At 36.2% G+C, this 13714-nt stretch overlaps 2 protein-coding genes across 2 annotated transcripts; one reads left to right on the top strand and one right to left on the bottom strand.

Moving 5' to 3' along the window:
• Positions 1-2376: 2376 nt before the first annotated feature.
• LOC126705678 (probable L-type lectin-domain containing receptor kinase S.5) lies at positions 2377-5934 on the bottom strand. Its single transcript, XM_050404799.1, has 2 exons — positions 4448-5934; positions 2377-3530 (listed from the first exon to the last, which is right to left on the bottom strand). Exons 1-2 carry the CDS (start codon positions 5679-5681, stop codon positions 2770-2772), a joined length of 1995 nt encoding a protein of 664 aa, XP_050260756.1. The 5' UTR covers positions 5682-5934; the 3' UTR covers positions 2377-2769.
• A 6065-nt stretch (positions 5935-11999) lies between these two features.
• LOC126705287 (uncharacterized) lies at positions 12000-13022 on the top strand. The gene has a single exon (XM_050404176.1). It carries the CDS (start codon positions 12000-12002, stop codon positions 13020-13022), a length of 1023 nt encoding a protein of 340 aa, XP_050260133.1.
• The last annotated feature ends 692 nt before the right edge of the window (positions 13023-13714 follow it).

Below are 13714 nucleotides of genomic sequence, written 5' to 3'. Positions count from 1 at the left end.
TCTTAATTCATGAATAATCTCCCTTGTTGTTGGTTGCAATTCAAGCCACTCTAAGTGTTTCTGCAACTGAGAAATCTACTTCCCCACGTGCCCAAAATCTGTCTTGTTCCAAGTAATCAATCTGGAACATCCATAATTTTTAATAGATGACATCCATAAATTTGATTATTTTACTTTTTATTTTGAAAACTCGTTTATTTTGGATATAGACCATTAAAAAGTAAACCTAGGCATCCATAATTTATGTTAATTTTTTTTTTTATACTTCATCTTCACAGTTTCCACACTTATAAATGCTTTTCATACATATGTATATATACATGTCTAAATGCTTTTCACACTTTATCATTTAATATCTTAAAATATTTGCTTCTTGCATTATTCAAGTAATAATAAAAAGATTTCAATCATTCATCTTTTAGTTCACTTGCATTGTAATTTCTTTCTTGAAGTCATTGTAATTGAATAGCGTTAAGAATATATATATATATGGCGTTATCCAAAAGAGAAATGCTATTGTTCACAACATTTTCATAAAAAATCTTATGTGGCAGGTTGTTACGAGTTGTTATTGGTGGGGTAGAAAAATAATTTTAGTGGTAGTTTCAAATTAAAATCAATAACAACTAACATTAAAACAATTTAACATGTGGCACTGACATTATAATTGTCACTTGAGTTTGCATTAGGGAACAACTCTAAACCTTTTCTCAAAAAAAAGAAAAAGAAAAAAGGAAACAACTCTAAACCATTTTTTTTTTTTTAAGTTTTAAAAACATGTTGGATCACCGGTGAAAGAACAAAGTTTCTCTCCAAACTAGTTTGGAGAGAAACCCTACAAATTCATCATATATATTTATATTGAGTGTGAATTTTGAAAATCTAACCTTTAGATTGCAGATTCTTATTACATCCTTAATGCTTACAAAATTTTAAGAAAATCAAAGATCAATTACTATTTCATCAAAAAAATGTTATAATTTCAAGATTTTGTAATCTAAAGTTATATGTAAAAAATAAGTTAATTGATCAAATAGTAAATAATATCCAATTTGAACAAAATTTGATATGCATGTTAATAACATAAGAAACATAAAATTCAACGGTTAGATTTTCAAAATTCACACTCATAAAAGAAATATATGAGAAGTTTGAAGAATTTCTTTTCAAACTAGTTTAGAGAGAAACTTTATTCCCAGTGAAACTGTTTTTATTCCAATTGGAAGAAGGGATTTGGTTGTAGTGCCCAAAATTGGAGAAATGTTATTTTGGTATTATATATGTATAAATAAATTAATAAGAAAAAAAGAAACTTCTGAGCAGCGTACATGTCATGTATACAAAACAGAATTTTATTCTCTCCCAAAATTATGCTCGCCTGCAAAATTACCTCATACAAAACAGGTAGAGACCTTTTCAACCAAATTAAAACAAGCAAGACGACGACGCAACTTGGAAGACCTCAAGCAATTTCTTTATGTGACCAAGTAAGGCAATGACAAAATGAATGAGACAAAGAAAAACTAACGCGTATGGGAATGGCTACTTATCTTCTTGGGCAACTGTATGCGTCCAAGACTCAGCCAGTGTTTGGGCAAATTAAAGCCTTACTAATAATTTATAGTTGCATGCTCTCAAGCTTTATCCTGACATCTTTCGGCATGGTTTGAAGAAGATATTGGAGTTTTGAAACTGATGAAGTATGTAGCTTGTGGCTTGCAGTGGAATGCTGGAGTGTAATCAAAACAAGTTCTTGATGAAGTTTGGTTTGTTTCACTTTCAAGTATATGCCTGAGGTACTGTGGTCACTTCTTCTTTTTCTTCATTTTTCTAGAATTTAACTTATATTAGATTTTTGTGTTCTTGAATGTGGAATGCAATTAACTTGTCTCTGGTTCTGGCTGCATCAATGAATAGTTTTTTTACATCAGCATCTGATTAAACAATTACTAAATATTAAATACAGCTCAATGCAATTAGTCCTAAAAATTCTGAAAGTAACCTGGTGAGATATTAGTTTCACTGGATCCATAAGTAAACTGATTCTATGTTACAACACTGGTTCTGAGGTTGTATATATGAATATGTAAGAATCTCTTGCTACACTTCTATGGAATAATCTTCTTGTTAGCTTACAACTGGTAACCCATGATATCGTAGAGGATATATATAGTATGCATCAAAGAGAAAATCTGGAATGGTGGACAAATTTCTTCATGATCAATCGTGTTTGGCAGTCTCTAATGTTAGTACTTAGTGTTCAATAAACCAAAATGCAAATGCTGGAACATATCAATATTATGTATTCTATGTGCCAAAATAAATTTCTTTTGCATTTCAACTTCAAATTAAAAGTCCTACAATTAAAAGTATGTATAAAACTGAAAGAAAAAGAATGGATTTCATGGACTTCATCACAGGGGAAATTCTGACCCCAAAAAATTTACATAAGGAAAGAAGGTTACAGAAAAAAATGAATCATATTTACTTATCACCCAAAAAAAGGGGGGTGGGGGGGAATGAAGACTCAATTAGCCCATATTGGAAGCTTGAATCTAACAAGAACATGCAGATAATAAGGCTAAGTCTGAATCTGTAGAGAATTGAGGACTTATTAGTGCCTATATCACAAGCTTAGGAATGCAGAAAAAGGAGTATCTTCTTTAAAACAAAAGCCCCCATTTTAATGCAAAAGGAGAGTGCCTACTGACTCCAGGGGTGAGAGGAAGCCTTCTGCTATAATGTCATAATCCATGCTACTGACGAACCTCAGGAAGAAAATGTATTAGAAAAAGAACTGTCAGTGCTGCTGAAGGCAGTAACCATCGAAGGCCATGTGAAAGCAGGCTTGAATGGAGGTACATTAGGGACCGGCATAGTTCCAGCTATGATTTGGCAGATATCTTGCGTTTGAGGCCTCTCACTGGCAATGGGATGTGAACATGCAAGCCCTAGAAGTAAAAGCCTCTTTGCTTCATCAACCACATAATCATTGCCAAGCTTCTCATCTATAGCTTCTTCAATGCTACCTTCGCGATGTAACATCCAAACCCAATCAACCAATGAATAGGGACGCTGATGGTGATTGATACTAATCCCAGGACTTCTGCTGCAGACAACCTCAAGCACCACTGCTCCAAAACCGTACACATCAGATTCAGGGGTGGCCCTCCCTGTGTGGAAGCACTCAGGAGCAACATAACCCATGGTGCCCGGAACTCCAGCTAATCCTAGTTCAGCATAGGAGTTCCTTTCATTATCCAAGGCTCGGGCAAGGCCAAAGTCACCCAGGCGAGCATTATAGTCAGAGTCCAGCAAGATGTTGCTGGCTTTGAGGTCGCGGTGCACTACCTTCTGATCATACTCATTGTGCAGATAATGCAATGCTGATGCTACTCCAGCTAGTATCCTATACCGACGGCTCCAATTCAAAGTGTTCTGGTTGGAAGCCTCATACAAATGCTTATCAAGACTACCATTTGGCATAAAGTCGTACAATAGTAGTAGCTTCCCTTTCTCGTAGCACCACCCTGAACCAAGACCATATATATTAGAGAGGAGATCAGGGTTAAATATGGCATTTAATCAAGCCAAAACAAAAGCAGGCCACATCAATTGAGCTACTTATATATTTTGAAAAAAAAATAATGGTAGCTATATGGCAGCCTAGTGAACCAGATGCTGATATAATGTTATTTGTCTTCAATCACATAAGTATCTTAACAGTTGTCTTATATTGACTATTGATGCAATTGATTTGAGTAGTCTATGTCATATGGTTTGACTTCTACTTCCTGCTACAACTGATAATTTGGTACATAAATGTTTTGCCCTGTCAGAATATGTAGACATACAATACTAGTGATACATTCTTCTCTGTAATCAATTTTATGCCTCAAATTCAATTAGTTGGGTTACTATCATAAACGAAGCTGCTATGATTATAGTTTTAATTTGAATTTGCTAGCATCCTTTTGTTAAGGAGGACGTAAGAGCATGCATTTTGGTTTTACAATCTCATCTTATAGGTAGGACAGGTTCTTCAAATGGGAAGAAATGAATTCTGCAAACAAGTAAGGCAAGAAACAAATAATTTAAAGAATAGAAGCACATTCTTCTACCAAGTGAGGGAGAGAGTGAGAGAATTCTGCATTCTTTCTAAATACAAGAAACCCCTAAAAGTTCAAGGGGTTGATCCGCAAGAGGTTGTAATGTCAAAGTCAAAGCACACCCTCTACGACTTCTGGGAAAGTTCCTTAATTAATTTGACAAAATGAATAATGCAATTTCAAATGTTGAATGTTTCTTTTAAATCAAATTCTTGGGTACTTTGCAGATAAATCTTGTGATGATCTTTGAATAGTTTCAAGAAATTTGAATTGCAAGTTGTCTAATATATTAGAATGTCAAAAATAAATAAATAAAGAAGAATGAAGAGGGGGATTACCAACTAAGCGGACAAGATGTTTATGGCGGAGTCGGTGAATAATGGTGAGCTCTGCCAAGAAATCATCTTTGCTTTGAATGCTGTCTCTGGAGAATTTCTTGACAGCTATTTCAGTACTAGATTTATGATCCTTGTCCTGCAGAATTCCTTTGTAAACAACACCAAAACCACCTTGACCCAGCATCATACTCTCATGGAAGTTGTTGGTGGCCTTCTTTAAATCTTTGTACTTGAATTCCCTTGGCATCCCAGGCAACCATCTCAACTGTGTGCCAAGCACCATAGACTCCTCATCACCCCCTCTTCCTCTTCTTTTTCTCTTGTTCAAATATAAAGCCCCACATAGGATCAACAATGTCACCAATGGAACTCCAACCCCAACGCCTATCTTCAACCAAAGCAAATCACTTTTCTTTTGTAAGTCATCAATCTCTAAGCTCCATTTCAATACACAATTCAACTCAACCTGTGGATCACCTGTAGAAGCAGCAAACCCAAAGTAGGATTTTTTATTCACAAATTGTTTCAGGTTTATGGTCTCGTTAAGAAGAGGCTTTTCAGGCTTGGGTTCGCCTTCTTTCACCATGTAAACCTCCATCACCTTCGACGTGCCATTGTATTGCACCCAGACGCTGTATTTGGTGCCTACTTCTGGGGATAATTCGATATCAAGAAGGACAGTCGCATTTGAATTAACAGAGTTGATGTCGAGTCCAATATGATTGCCATTAGGATCGTGGTCTTGCTTTTCGGTATCAAACTCTATGGCCACAATCTGGTTGGTTTGGTTACCATCGTTGGTAGCATTGGTGAGGCCAAGCCATTGCCCATTACTAGCATCAGGGATTGAGAGATCGGGAGCAATGAGAAAAGCAAGTCCCTCACCAGCATTCCACGCCGGCTTTCTAAATATGTTGATGACAAAATTGGAATTGAATGAGGCCTGAATTTCATCAGACAACCACATGTTGAAAGGATGTTTATACATAATGCGACCGTAATTGTTGCGGAGGCTGGAGTCATCGTTTATTGTGTCTGAGGTTATCTGCAGGGCTCCCTGATCAATAGCCGCACCATTCCCCAAAAACTCCAACAAATTATTATCCCTCGTCGGATTAAAATCACTGAAATTAAATTGTGGTGCAGCCTGAATATCAACCAGATGCAAAAGGCTACATAAAAGGATAATGACAATGTTGATGGAGCTTCCACCATTTGACATGTTAGTATCCATTTTTGTAACTGTTTGTGACAGCGGAAGCTCTAATACCAGCTTGTTGCAACAACAGAATAAGCTCTGATCTCAGTTTGTTTGCCTAAAAAAAGGGGCCTCAGGAAGCACTTTCGCCTATGATCGATGTGAAAATAGCTATGTAGTACTGTAGTAGGTAGTTCTTTTGGATTGAGTCTTGAGAGGGGAAGCAGAAGCAAAAAGGTGGCAAAAAAAAAAAAAAAAAAAAAGAAAGAGAGAGAGAAACTGAAGATTGGGATCAAATGAACACAACTTGTAAGTTGTAACCTTCTCTTATAAAGAAGGGAAGGTTATGAGCCCCTCGATCACCTAGTTAATCAATTTGACAATTTCTTTCTTCTTTAATTATTCCCGAAAGAGGGCTATCTGATTCTGATTGTTGAAAACGTGGGAGTTTTGAAGTCAAAACCCAAAAGTCAATATTGGCTGGAATTGGAGAATATTATTATTTTGGTATTATAAAAGATTAAAAGAAATTTCTGAGTAGCATGTATACAAATAATAGTAATACAAACAAGCAAGACCACAACGCAACTTGGAAGGCCTCAAGCAATTTCTTATGTGACCAAAAAAGTGAGGCAAGGAAAAACTAAGAAGAAAGAAAGTATGCGCAACATGAAGCAAGCTTATCTTCTATTCTTCTTGGGCAACTGTACCTACCATATGCGTCCAAGCCAAGGTCTAACAAATAACAATAACAACTGTTACTACGGGTGTACGTATTATCAGTTGGTCTCTAGACTCTAGCTTTAACAATTAATTTGAAGTACACTTTGGACTTAAATGTAGCTTTTTTGCTCTGATTATCTATCCATTCGATCTGATCACTTTTTTACAGCTCATATAAATATTCCCAGTCTTTTTTATTTGTTTTCTTCATATTAATAAATGCTTAGGTTTGATTATTGTCATTCTTGATAACATGTGAAAGGCTCCACCATAGTCAGAGTCATAGTCTTCTACCAAAAAAAAATATTAAAAAAAATCATATCATATACTATCTATTTAGCAACTGGCTTTGCTCTTTACCCATGGCCATGTGCGTTTTTGTATGCTTGTCTTCTTTTCCGCTTTTATAAATTTTACATTTAAGGCCTTTATTAAGGCATTGCCGAAGTAGACTCAGTGCCTTAATCAAAAAAAAAAAGTAGACTTAGTGCCTGATTGGATTCAGATTATATGGTTTGTGTCTGCTTTTTTTTTTTTTTTTTCCTTTTTTGAGAAGCACGTTCTGTGGCTGTGGTGGCTAAGAAGCACATTCCAATGGGTCCCATGTACTGTTCACAGAATCCACAAACCTCTTTTTTCAATAAAATTTTTATTAAAAATAGGTCTTACGGTACTATTCACACATTTAAAAATTATTTTGTTATAGTATTTTCAGTTTTTAATTTTCAATAAAATAAGTGATATCCAAATATACCCTTAGCGTCCGTTTGGCATGATTAATTTTGACAATTTATTTTACTATTCAGCTTATTTTTTGTATTATTCATGGGTCTCACTGTACTATTTTAGCTTAATTTTCTTTTATCTACAGTACTTTTAACAAAAAATTTTCAATTTTAACAAAATAAGCAGATCCCAAACAGACCACTTCAGTTTTTAGGGAAATTAAAAAAAAAAAATCACTTTTAATTTCAATAGGATTACTATTGACTTTTGAGAGAATGAAGATTACACAAAACACCCATTTCTTATTTTTATTTTCTTTAAACTTTTGTGAATTTCAACCCATTTTGCCTTCCCGTGCCATCACTTGGTAAACAACATGGTCAGCTAGCCAGGCATGCCAAAAATGTCAGTCATTAGAAGCAATTTGGATTGAGGACTAACCGGAGTTCCAAGAAGAGAGAGCATTTTATACTTGATTAATAAATGAACATCATTTCTTTCATTTATGAAATTTTTGAATCCTCTTGTCAAACAAATAAAAAAGACATGGTTGGTCATAGGTTAGACCGTGAGACACTCCAATGACTCCTTGAACACACTTGGCAGCAATCAAGGAAGACAAAGTTTAGCTTTAAACTTGGTTTTTCTTAAATAATTTTTTTTTTTTAAATACTTACCAGTAGTTCTCTGGAATGAAATATATGATAGAGATGTATTAGTTGATTGAATATAATCAATTAAATTAGATTTGAACATTTGTGTAACGCAACTTTAGATGGGCATTTCCTGCTCTTTATGGATGAGATTAGCTTATGACATCCTTTGACCGACCCTACATTTAGTACGTGTTTGAATTGGCGTTTCACCTACTGCGTTTGCCTTTTTCTTTTTTCGATGCACGTATTTCAGTTTTTAGAGACAATATGCATTGTTCCGTAGATTTCGTATACTACTCACGAGATCTACACATATTTTATTTAAAAAAATTAAAAATAAGTTTTATAATATTATTTATATATTTAAAAATTATTTTAATACAATATTTTTAATTTTTAACCAAATAAATGGTGTTTAAACGTAATCTTAATTGGGTCCGGTTAACGTAATCTTAAGGCACACATTAAACTTTCTATTTTTAGAAATATTTTTTCGGAAATTAAAAAAACTGTCATTATTTTTTCAATCCTAAAAAAAAAAATTTCAAAAATAGAAATTAATGGCACACATTAAGAAAACCATCTTAATTTACAAAAGGCAGACTGCACCATTAATTCAACAACTCTGACTTTTTACACTACACCATTGCCACGGACTCTTCCGAATCAATCAAAAATCCGAGTACTTCTTTTTTTTTTTTTTTTTTTTTTATCAATATATCCGAGTCCCCTCAATTGACGAGACCATTTCTCTTTCTTTTGTATTGTAGTGCCTTGCGTGACAAACTTGCCTAACTGCTGCTTTTTTTAAAGAATGGATGCCACCTTTCATTTCCTTTAAGAATGAATTTATAATAAATTTTATGATTCCTTCGTGTTGTCTTCCACTTACTAAGTCTTAACCATCACATGGAATTCTTTTTTCTTTTTTTAATAGGACTGCTGTTTATTGTTTGCCTATGATTTGAATTGATGCCATGAAGCTGATATGTGTTTCAGCAAAAATTTTAAAATAGACCGACAATTATACTTCAACTATAGGGAGCAGCTTTGCTGAAATGAAATTCTTTTCCCATTCTACTTCTCCAAATAAAGAGTAGGAACAAACTTAATCACATAAAACCTTTCAAGGATGTGTAGGTACAAGCAAGTATAAGTGTTGAGATTATTCGGATTCACTTGCACTTATTGCACATTTGTTGGGTGCACTGCACCATGCGTCCAGCCCACTTGTAATAGACATGCTCATTTAATGAGCATGTCTTTCATGTTTCTTAACTTTTCTTCGTTACATACTAAAGTCAGCATGAGTTAGTGGGGTAAATGAGCATGTCTTTCATGTTTCTTTACTTTTCTTCGTTACATACTAAAGTCAGCATGAGTTAGTGGGGTTCGTTGGCTTAGGCCTGTTGGACATGTTGAGGAGAGGAAGAGAAAAGAAAGGGGCTGATGCATCAAGGCTATTCGGCCTAAGGGAGAGCTGAAGGAAACAAAAAAATTCGCTTAAGCAAAGTCAAGGCAAGTGAGTTGCCTTTATTGTGATTTGATGTTAAGAGTATGAAAGGAAGAAAAGAAGGAAAAGATGAAGAAATAAAAGAAGAGGCCATTCGGCCAGTGACGATGGGAAAAAAGAAGTAAAGTTCCAGAGAAAGTGAGGATTAAGTGCAGTTTTAAAGAACTATGTGAGTGAGAGCAAGCAAAAAGAGGAGAAATTTGTGAGAGATACACAATGAAAAAGAGAGTTACGAGTGAAAAGAAAATGAGAGTTTTTTGCTTAAGTTGTATCTCTAAGTGTTGTAATCTCTATTTAATATAGTAAAATTATTTAGAGTTTGTCCCATAGTTTTTCCCTTCAAGGAGAAAGAGTTTTCACTTAAATTTTTGTATTCTTATGTAATTGTACTTCTATTGTACTTGCTGAAATTTATTCACAGTTATATAGAATTTTTCCCAACAACATGTCTCAACCATTTCAAATCTATATAATTTCTAAAAGTTGAAACTTAGCATTTATTGTTACTACACTCCTCTTAAGCCATATTAGTGTAGCATTTCAGTCCAATTGGTTTATTCACTCCATTCAACCCACTTCGGTCTATTCAATCCATTCATTCCACTTCAATCTATTTGATCTACTTTGGTCTATTCAGTCCACTTTGGTTCATTTTAGTCTATTTAGTCCATTCATTTCTTCAGTCTATTCAGTCTACTTTAATCTATTTCGGTCTATTTGGTCCATTTAGTCCACTTTGGTCCATTCGGTCTACTTCAATTCATTTGGTCCACTTTGGTCCATTCAATTCAATTCGGTGATACTTTGGGATGAGAGATTTGTGCAAAAGATGCATTGTTTTAAAAACTAGACCGACTAGTTCAACCGGGAACAGATTCGATAAAAACCGGAAAAACTAGAAACCAGACTTGTTTTCAGTTCTTTGACCGTTCTGGTTTTTAAAACCATCGAACTATAAGTTGCTTCATTGATAATTATGTCACATTCTCTCCATAATGTTGGTAGATTCTTGATAAAATTACATTTGTCTTATATGTTATTAAAGTCTTGTATTTTTTCTTAATATCAGTGATGAATTCACTTGTTTCTTCCTCTTTAGACCATACAAGATGTATAGATGATGAACACTTATAAGTTTCATTTACAATTTTCATTTTTGATTTAAGAAAAAAAATTCGTCAAATTATTCCACATATTACACGAGTTTGCGACTAGTTACTTGGAAAGTTTAATAAACTAACGTAATAATGTTAATGAATGCTATTGTGTCAATTTACTGTGATTAAATGAATTAATTATCGTTTTAACAATTTTATGATTTGTGACACATCAGTTTAGAAGATGTTGTATAACAAAAGTATAATGTTGAATCATCTTTTGAACACACCTATGTAGGAACCTGCAATTCCCTAATTAATAACTCAAATAGTATTAAACTTACACGTATTAATTAATACTATATATGTGAGTGATTAATTAGGACAATGTTCGTTTTATATAGGAGTATAGAATACTCTATGCTGTTCTAATCTAGCCATTTAAGCCCACTTTTTTTTTTTTTTTGTATTTATATAACTTATTACTGTTCATAGATAATTAGTACATATGTAGGCAAGACAACATTAAAATATATATATATATATATATATATATATATAAACAACAACAACAACAACTAAGGCTTAGAATTAGATGGTTAACTACCCACCTGTCTTACCATGAATGTCATGAAAACTAAAGCTTAATAATTGATTCTCCACGTGATCAAGCAATACAAGTCACAATAGGTAATGAAGAGGGTAAAATTAGGCATGATAGGTTCATTCGAATAAACCTGACGGGTCCATTGAAATAGACTTGATGGTGCTTGACCAGTTGGCAAATAGCGGATGGATCTAAGCGAACGTAAGGTAGACGGGTCTCAAGGCCACGTGGCATCCATATAAATTGAGTGTCCTCCTAGTAATCCTAAATGGAAATAGCTAGCGTACTACGATTAACCCTAGTCGATAGAATCCCAATATGAATAAAATCCTAATATGGGAAGGATCCCGTAATATACGTCCATTAATGATGATCTTCTCCATAAGGAAAAGACTTCTCACACAAGAAAGGAAGGTCAGTTCTACATCACTATAAAAACCCAATGGCTCACAAAAAATAAGGTACGCATAATTCACCCCAACTCTGGCACTCTAAAGTTGTAGAAAGATTTTCTAACTTGACCTTCAGTAGGTCTTTGGCCAGTACCACACCGGTACTCTCCTAAGGTTTCTCTTTGTTGTTGTTTTGCAGGTCTTGTTTCGAGCACGTAAGCATTGTGCAGCTTACTAATGATTTTTGACATCATCAGTTAGTGTCGTTTATGGGAACGGTGACTAAGAAATAAGCCACATTCATCGCTTCCTGGACAAAAAGTTGCATGGTACTTACTCATTCGATGGCAACCACCACCCACAATTAAGGTGACGAACCGCTACCCACTACCCTGGAGAGGCAAGTCCAAACCCTCACAGCAGCAGTGGAACGTCTCACCAAGCAAAATCATGACCTAGAGGAACAGCTATGCCAGAAGAACGCAGCGACGGATACTTAAGAGGAAGACCAAGAAGGCACCAGCACTGAGAGAAAGAACCAAGAAGGGCCAGAAGGTAGCAACGCCCGAGCAAGCCAGAGCGACAGGACACAAGTTGCCCTTCCGTCACAGATACGGTTCCACAGCATATAGTCGCCGAGATGCAAATGATAGAGGAACGGATGGACTTTATGATGAATGCACTTAAAGGACAGGTGTCTAGTGACCTCGATGACTTGGTTCATAAAACTAATTCATCATTTACAGTGTCCGTCACTACATTCCCCCTTCTACCAAAGTTTCGCATGCCGCAGGTGGAAAATTATGACAAATCCAAAGACCCCTTAGATCACTTGGAGTCTTTCAAAACCCTAATGCACCTTCAAGGGGTGCTAGACGAGATCATGTGCAAAGCCTTCCCCACCACGTTGAAGGGATCTGCTAGGATCTGGTTCTGCAGGCTGTCACCCAATTCCATTGGTACCTTCAAGGAGTTAAGTGCACAGTTTGCCTCACACTTCATCGGGGGGCACAGGTATAAGAAGTCCACTACATGCTTGATGAACATTAAGCAGAGGGAGGACGAGACGCTGAGGTCCTACATCACCCGCTTTAACAAAGAGGCTCTCTCGATCAATGAAGCAGACGACAAGATACTCGTAGCTACCTTCACGAATGGACTACGGAAGGGTAAGTTCTTGTTTTCCCTATACAAGAACGACCCAAAAACTATGTCAGATGTGTTGTATAGGGCCACCAAGTACATGAACATAGAAGATGCGTTGTTGACCCGAGAAGAAAAGCCGAGGAAGAGGGAAAGACAAAAGGACGTATGGCAGGACAGGGGGCAGAAGATGGCTAGGACCAGAGAATGGCGAGAAGACAGGAGTTCCAAGTCCCCCACGGGAAAGTTTGCGAGTTTCACTCCACTGACTGTCCCTATCGACCAAGTCCTGATGCAGATTAAGGACGAAGGAGCCCTGACCTTCCCCGGCAAACTGAAGGGAGATCCAAATAAGAGGTCTAGAGATAAGTATTGCTGCTTCCACTGTGATCACGGCTATGATACAACTGACTATTACGACCTAAAGCAACAAATTGAAGCCCTTATTAGACAAGGAAAGCTGCAGAGTTTCGTCAGCAAGGAGAGGACGAACCCACCTCAGGAGCAGGCTTCCCGATGAGAAAATGAGCACCCAAGGTTGCCCATAGGAGATATAAGAATTATTGTAGGGGGCACGACGGTTACCGAGTCATTGAAAAAGGCCTTTAAGACCTACCTTAGGATGGTTCAAAACGTCCAGCTGATGGGTTCCATAACCAAGATGGCACGGATAAACAACCCCGTCATCGGATTTTTGGAAGAAGACGCCTAACATCTTCACCACCCACATGACAATGCACTTATCGTTAACATACGAATAGGGGATTACAACATGCACCAGGTTCTAGTTGACAATAGCTGCTCCGCTAACATCCTTTACTACCCAGCATTCCAGCAAATGAGGATTGATAAAGAGAAACTAGTTCCGAAGAACGCTCCGCTCATTGGTTTTGGAGGAATAAGGATGTTCCCTCTTAGTGTAGTCACATTATCCGTAACAGTAGGCGACTACCATCAGCAGATCACTAAGGACGTAACATTCCTTGTAGTCGACTGAGCATCTGCCTATAATGCCATCCTGAGACAACCTACCCTCAATTCATGGAAGGCTATAATCTTAACCTACCACTTAATGTTCAAATTCCCTACAGATTATCGAATAGGGACATGCGAGGAAATCAAATAGCTACACGCGAATGCTACATATCTATGATGGAGATAGACAACCACCTTCAGGCCATGAACATAGAAGAACATCAGACAGTGACAAAG

Source organism: Quercus robur, chromosome 11 (assembly GCF_932294415.1).
Source record: "Quercus robur chromosome 11, dhQueRobu3.1, whole genome shotgun sequence".
NCBI classification, from domain to species: domain Eukaryota; kingdom Viridiplantae; phylum Streptophyta; class Magnoliopsida; order Fagales; family Fagaceae; genus Quercus; species Quercus robur.
Note: the sequence above shows the minus strand (reverse complement) of the source record. Positions and strands in the feature narration are given on the sequence as shown.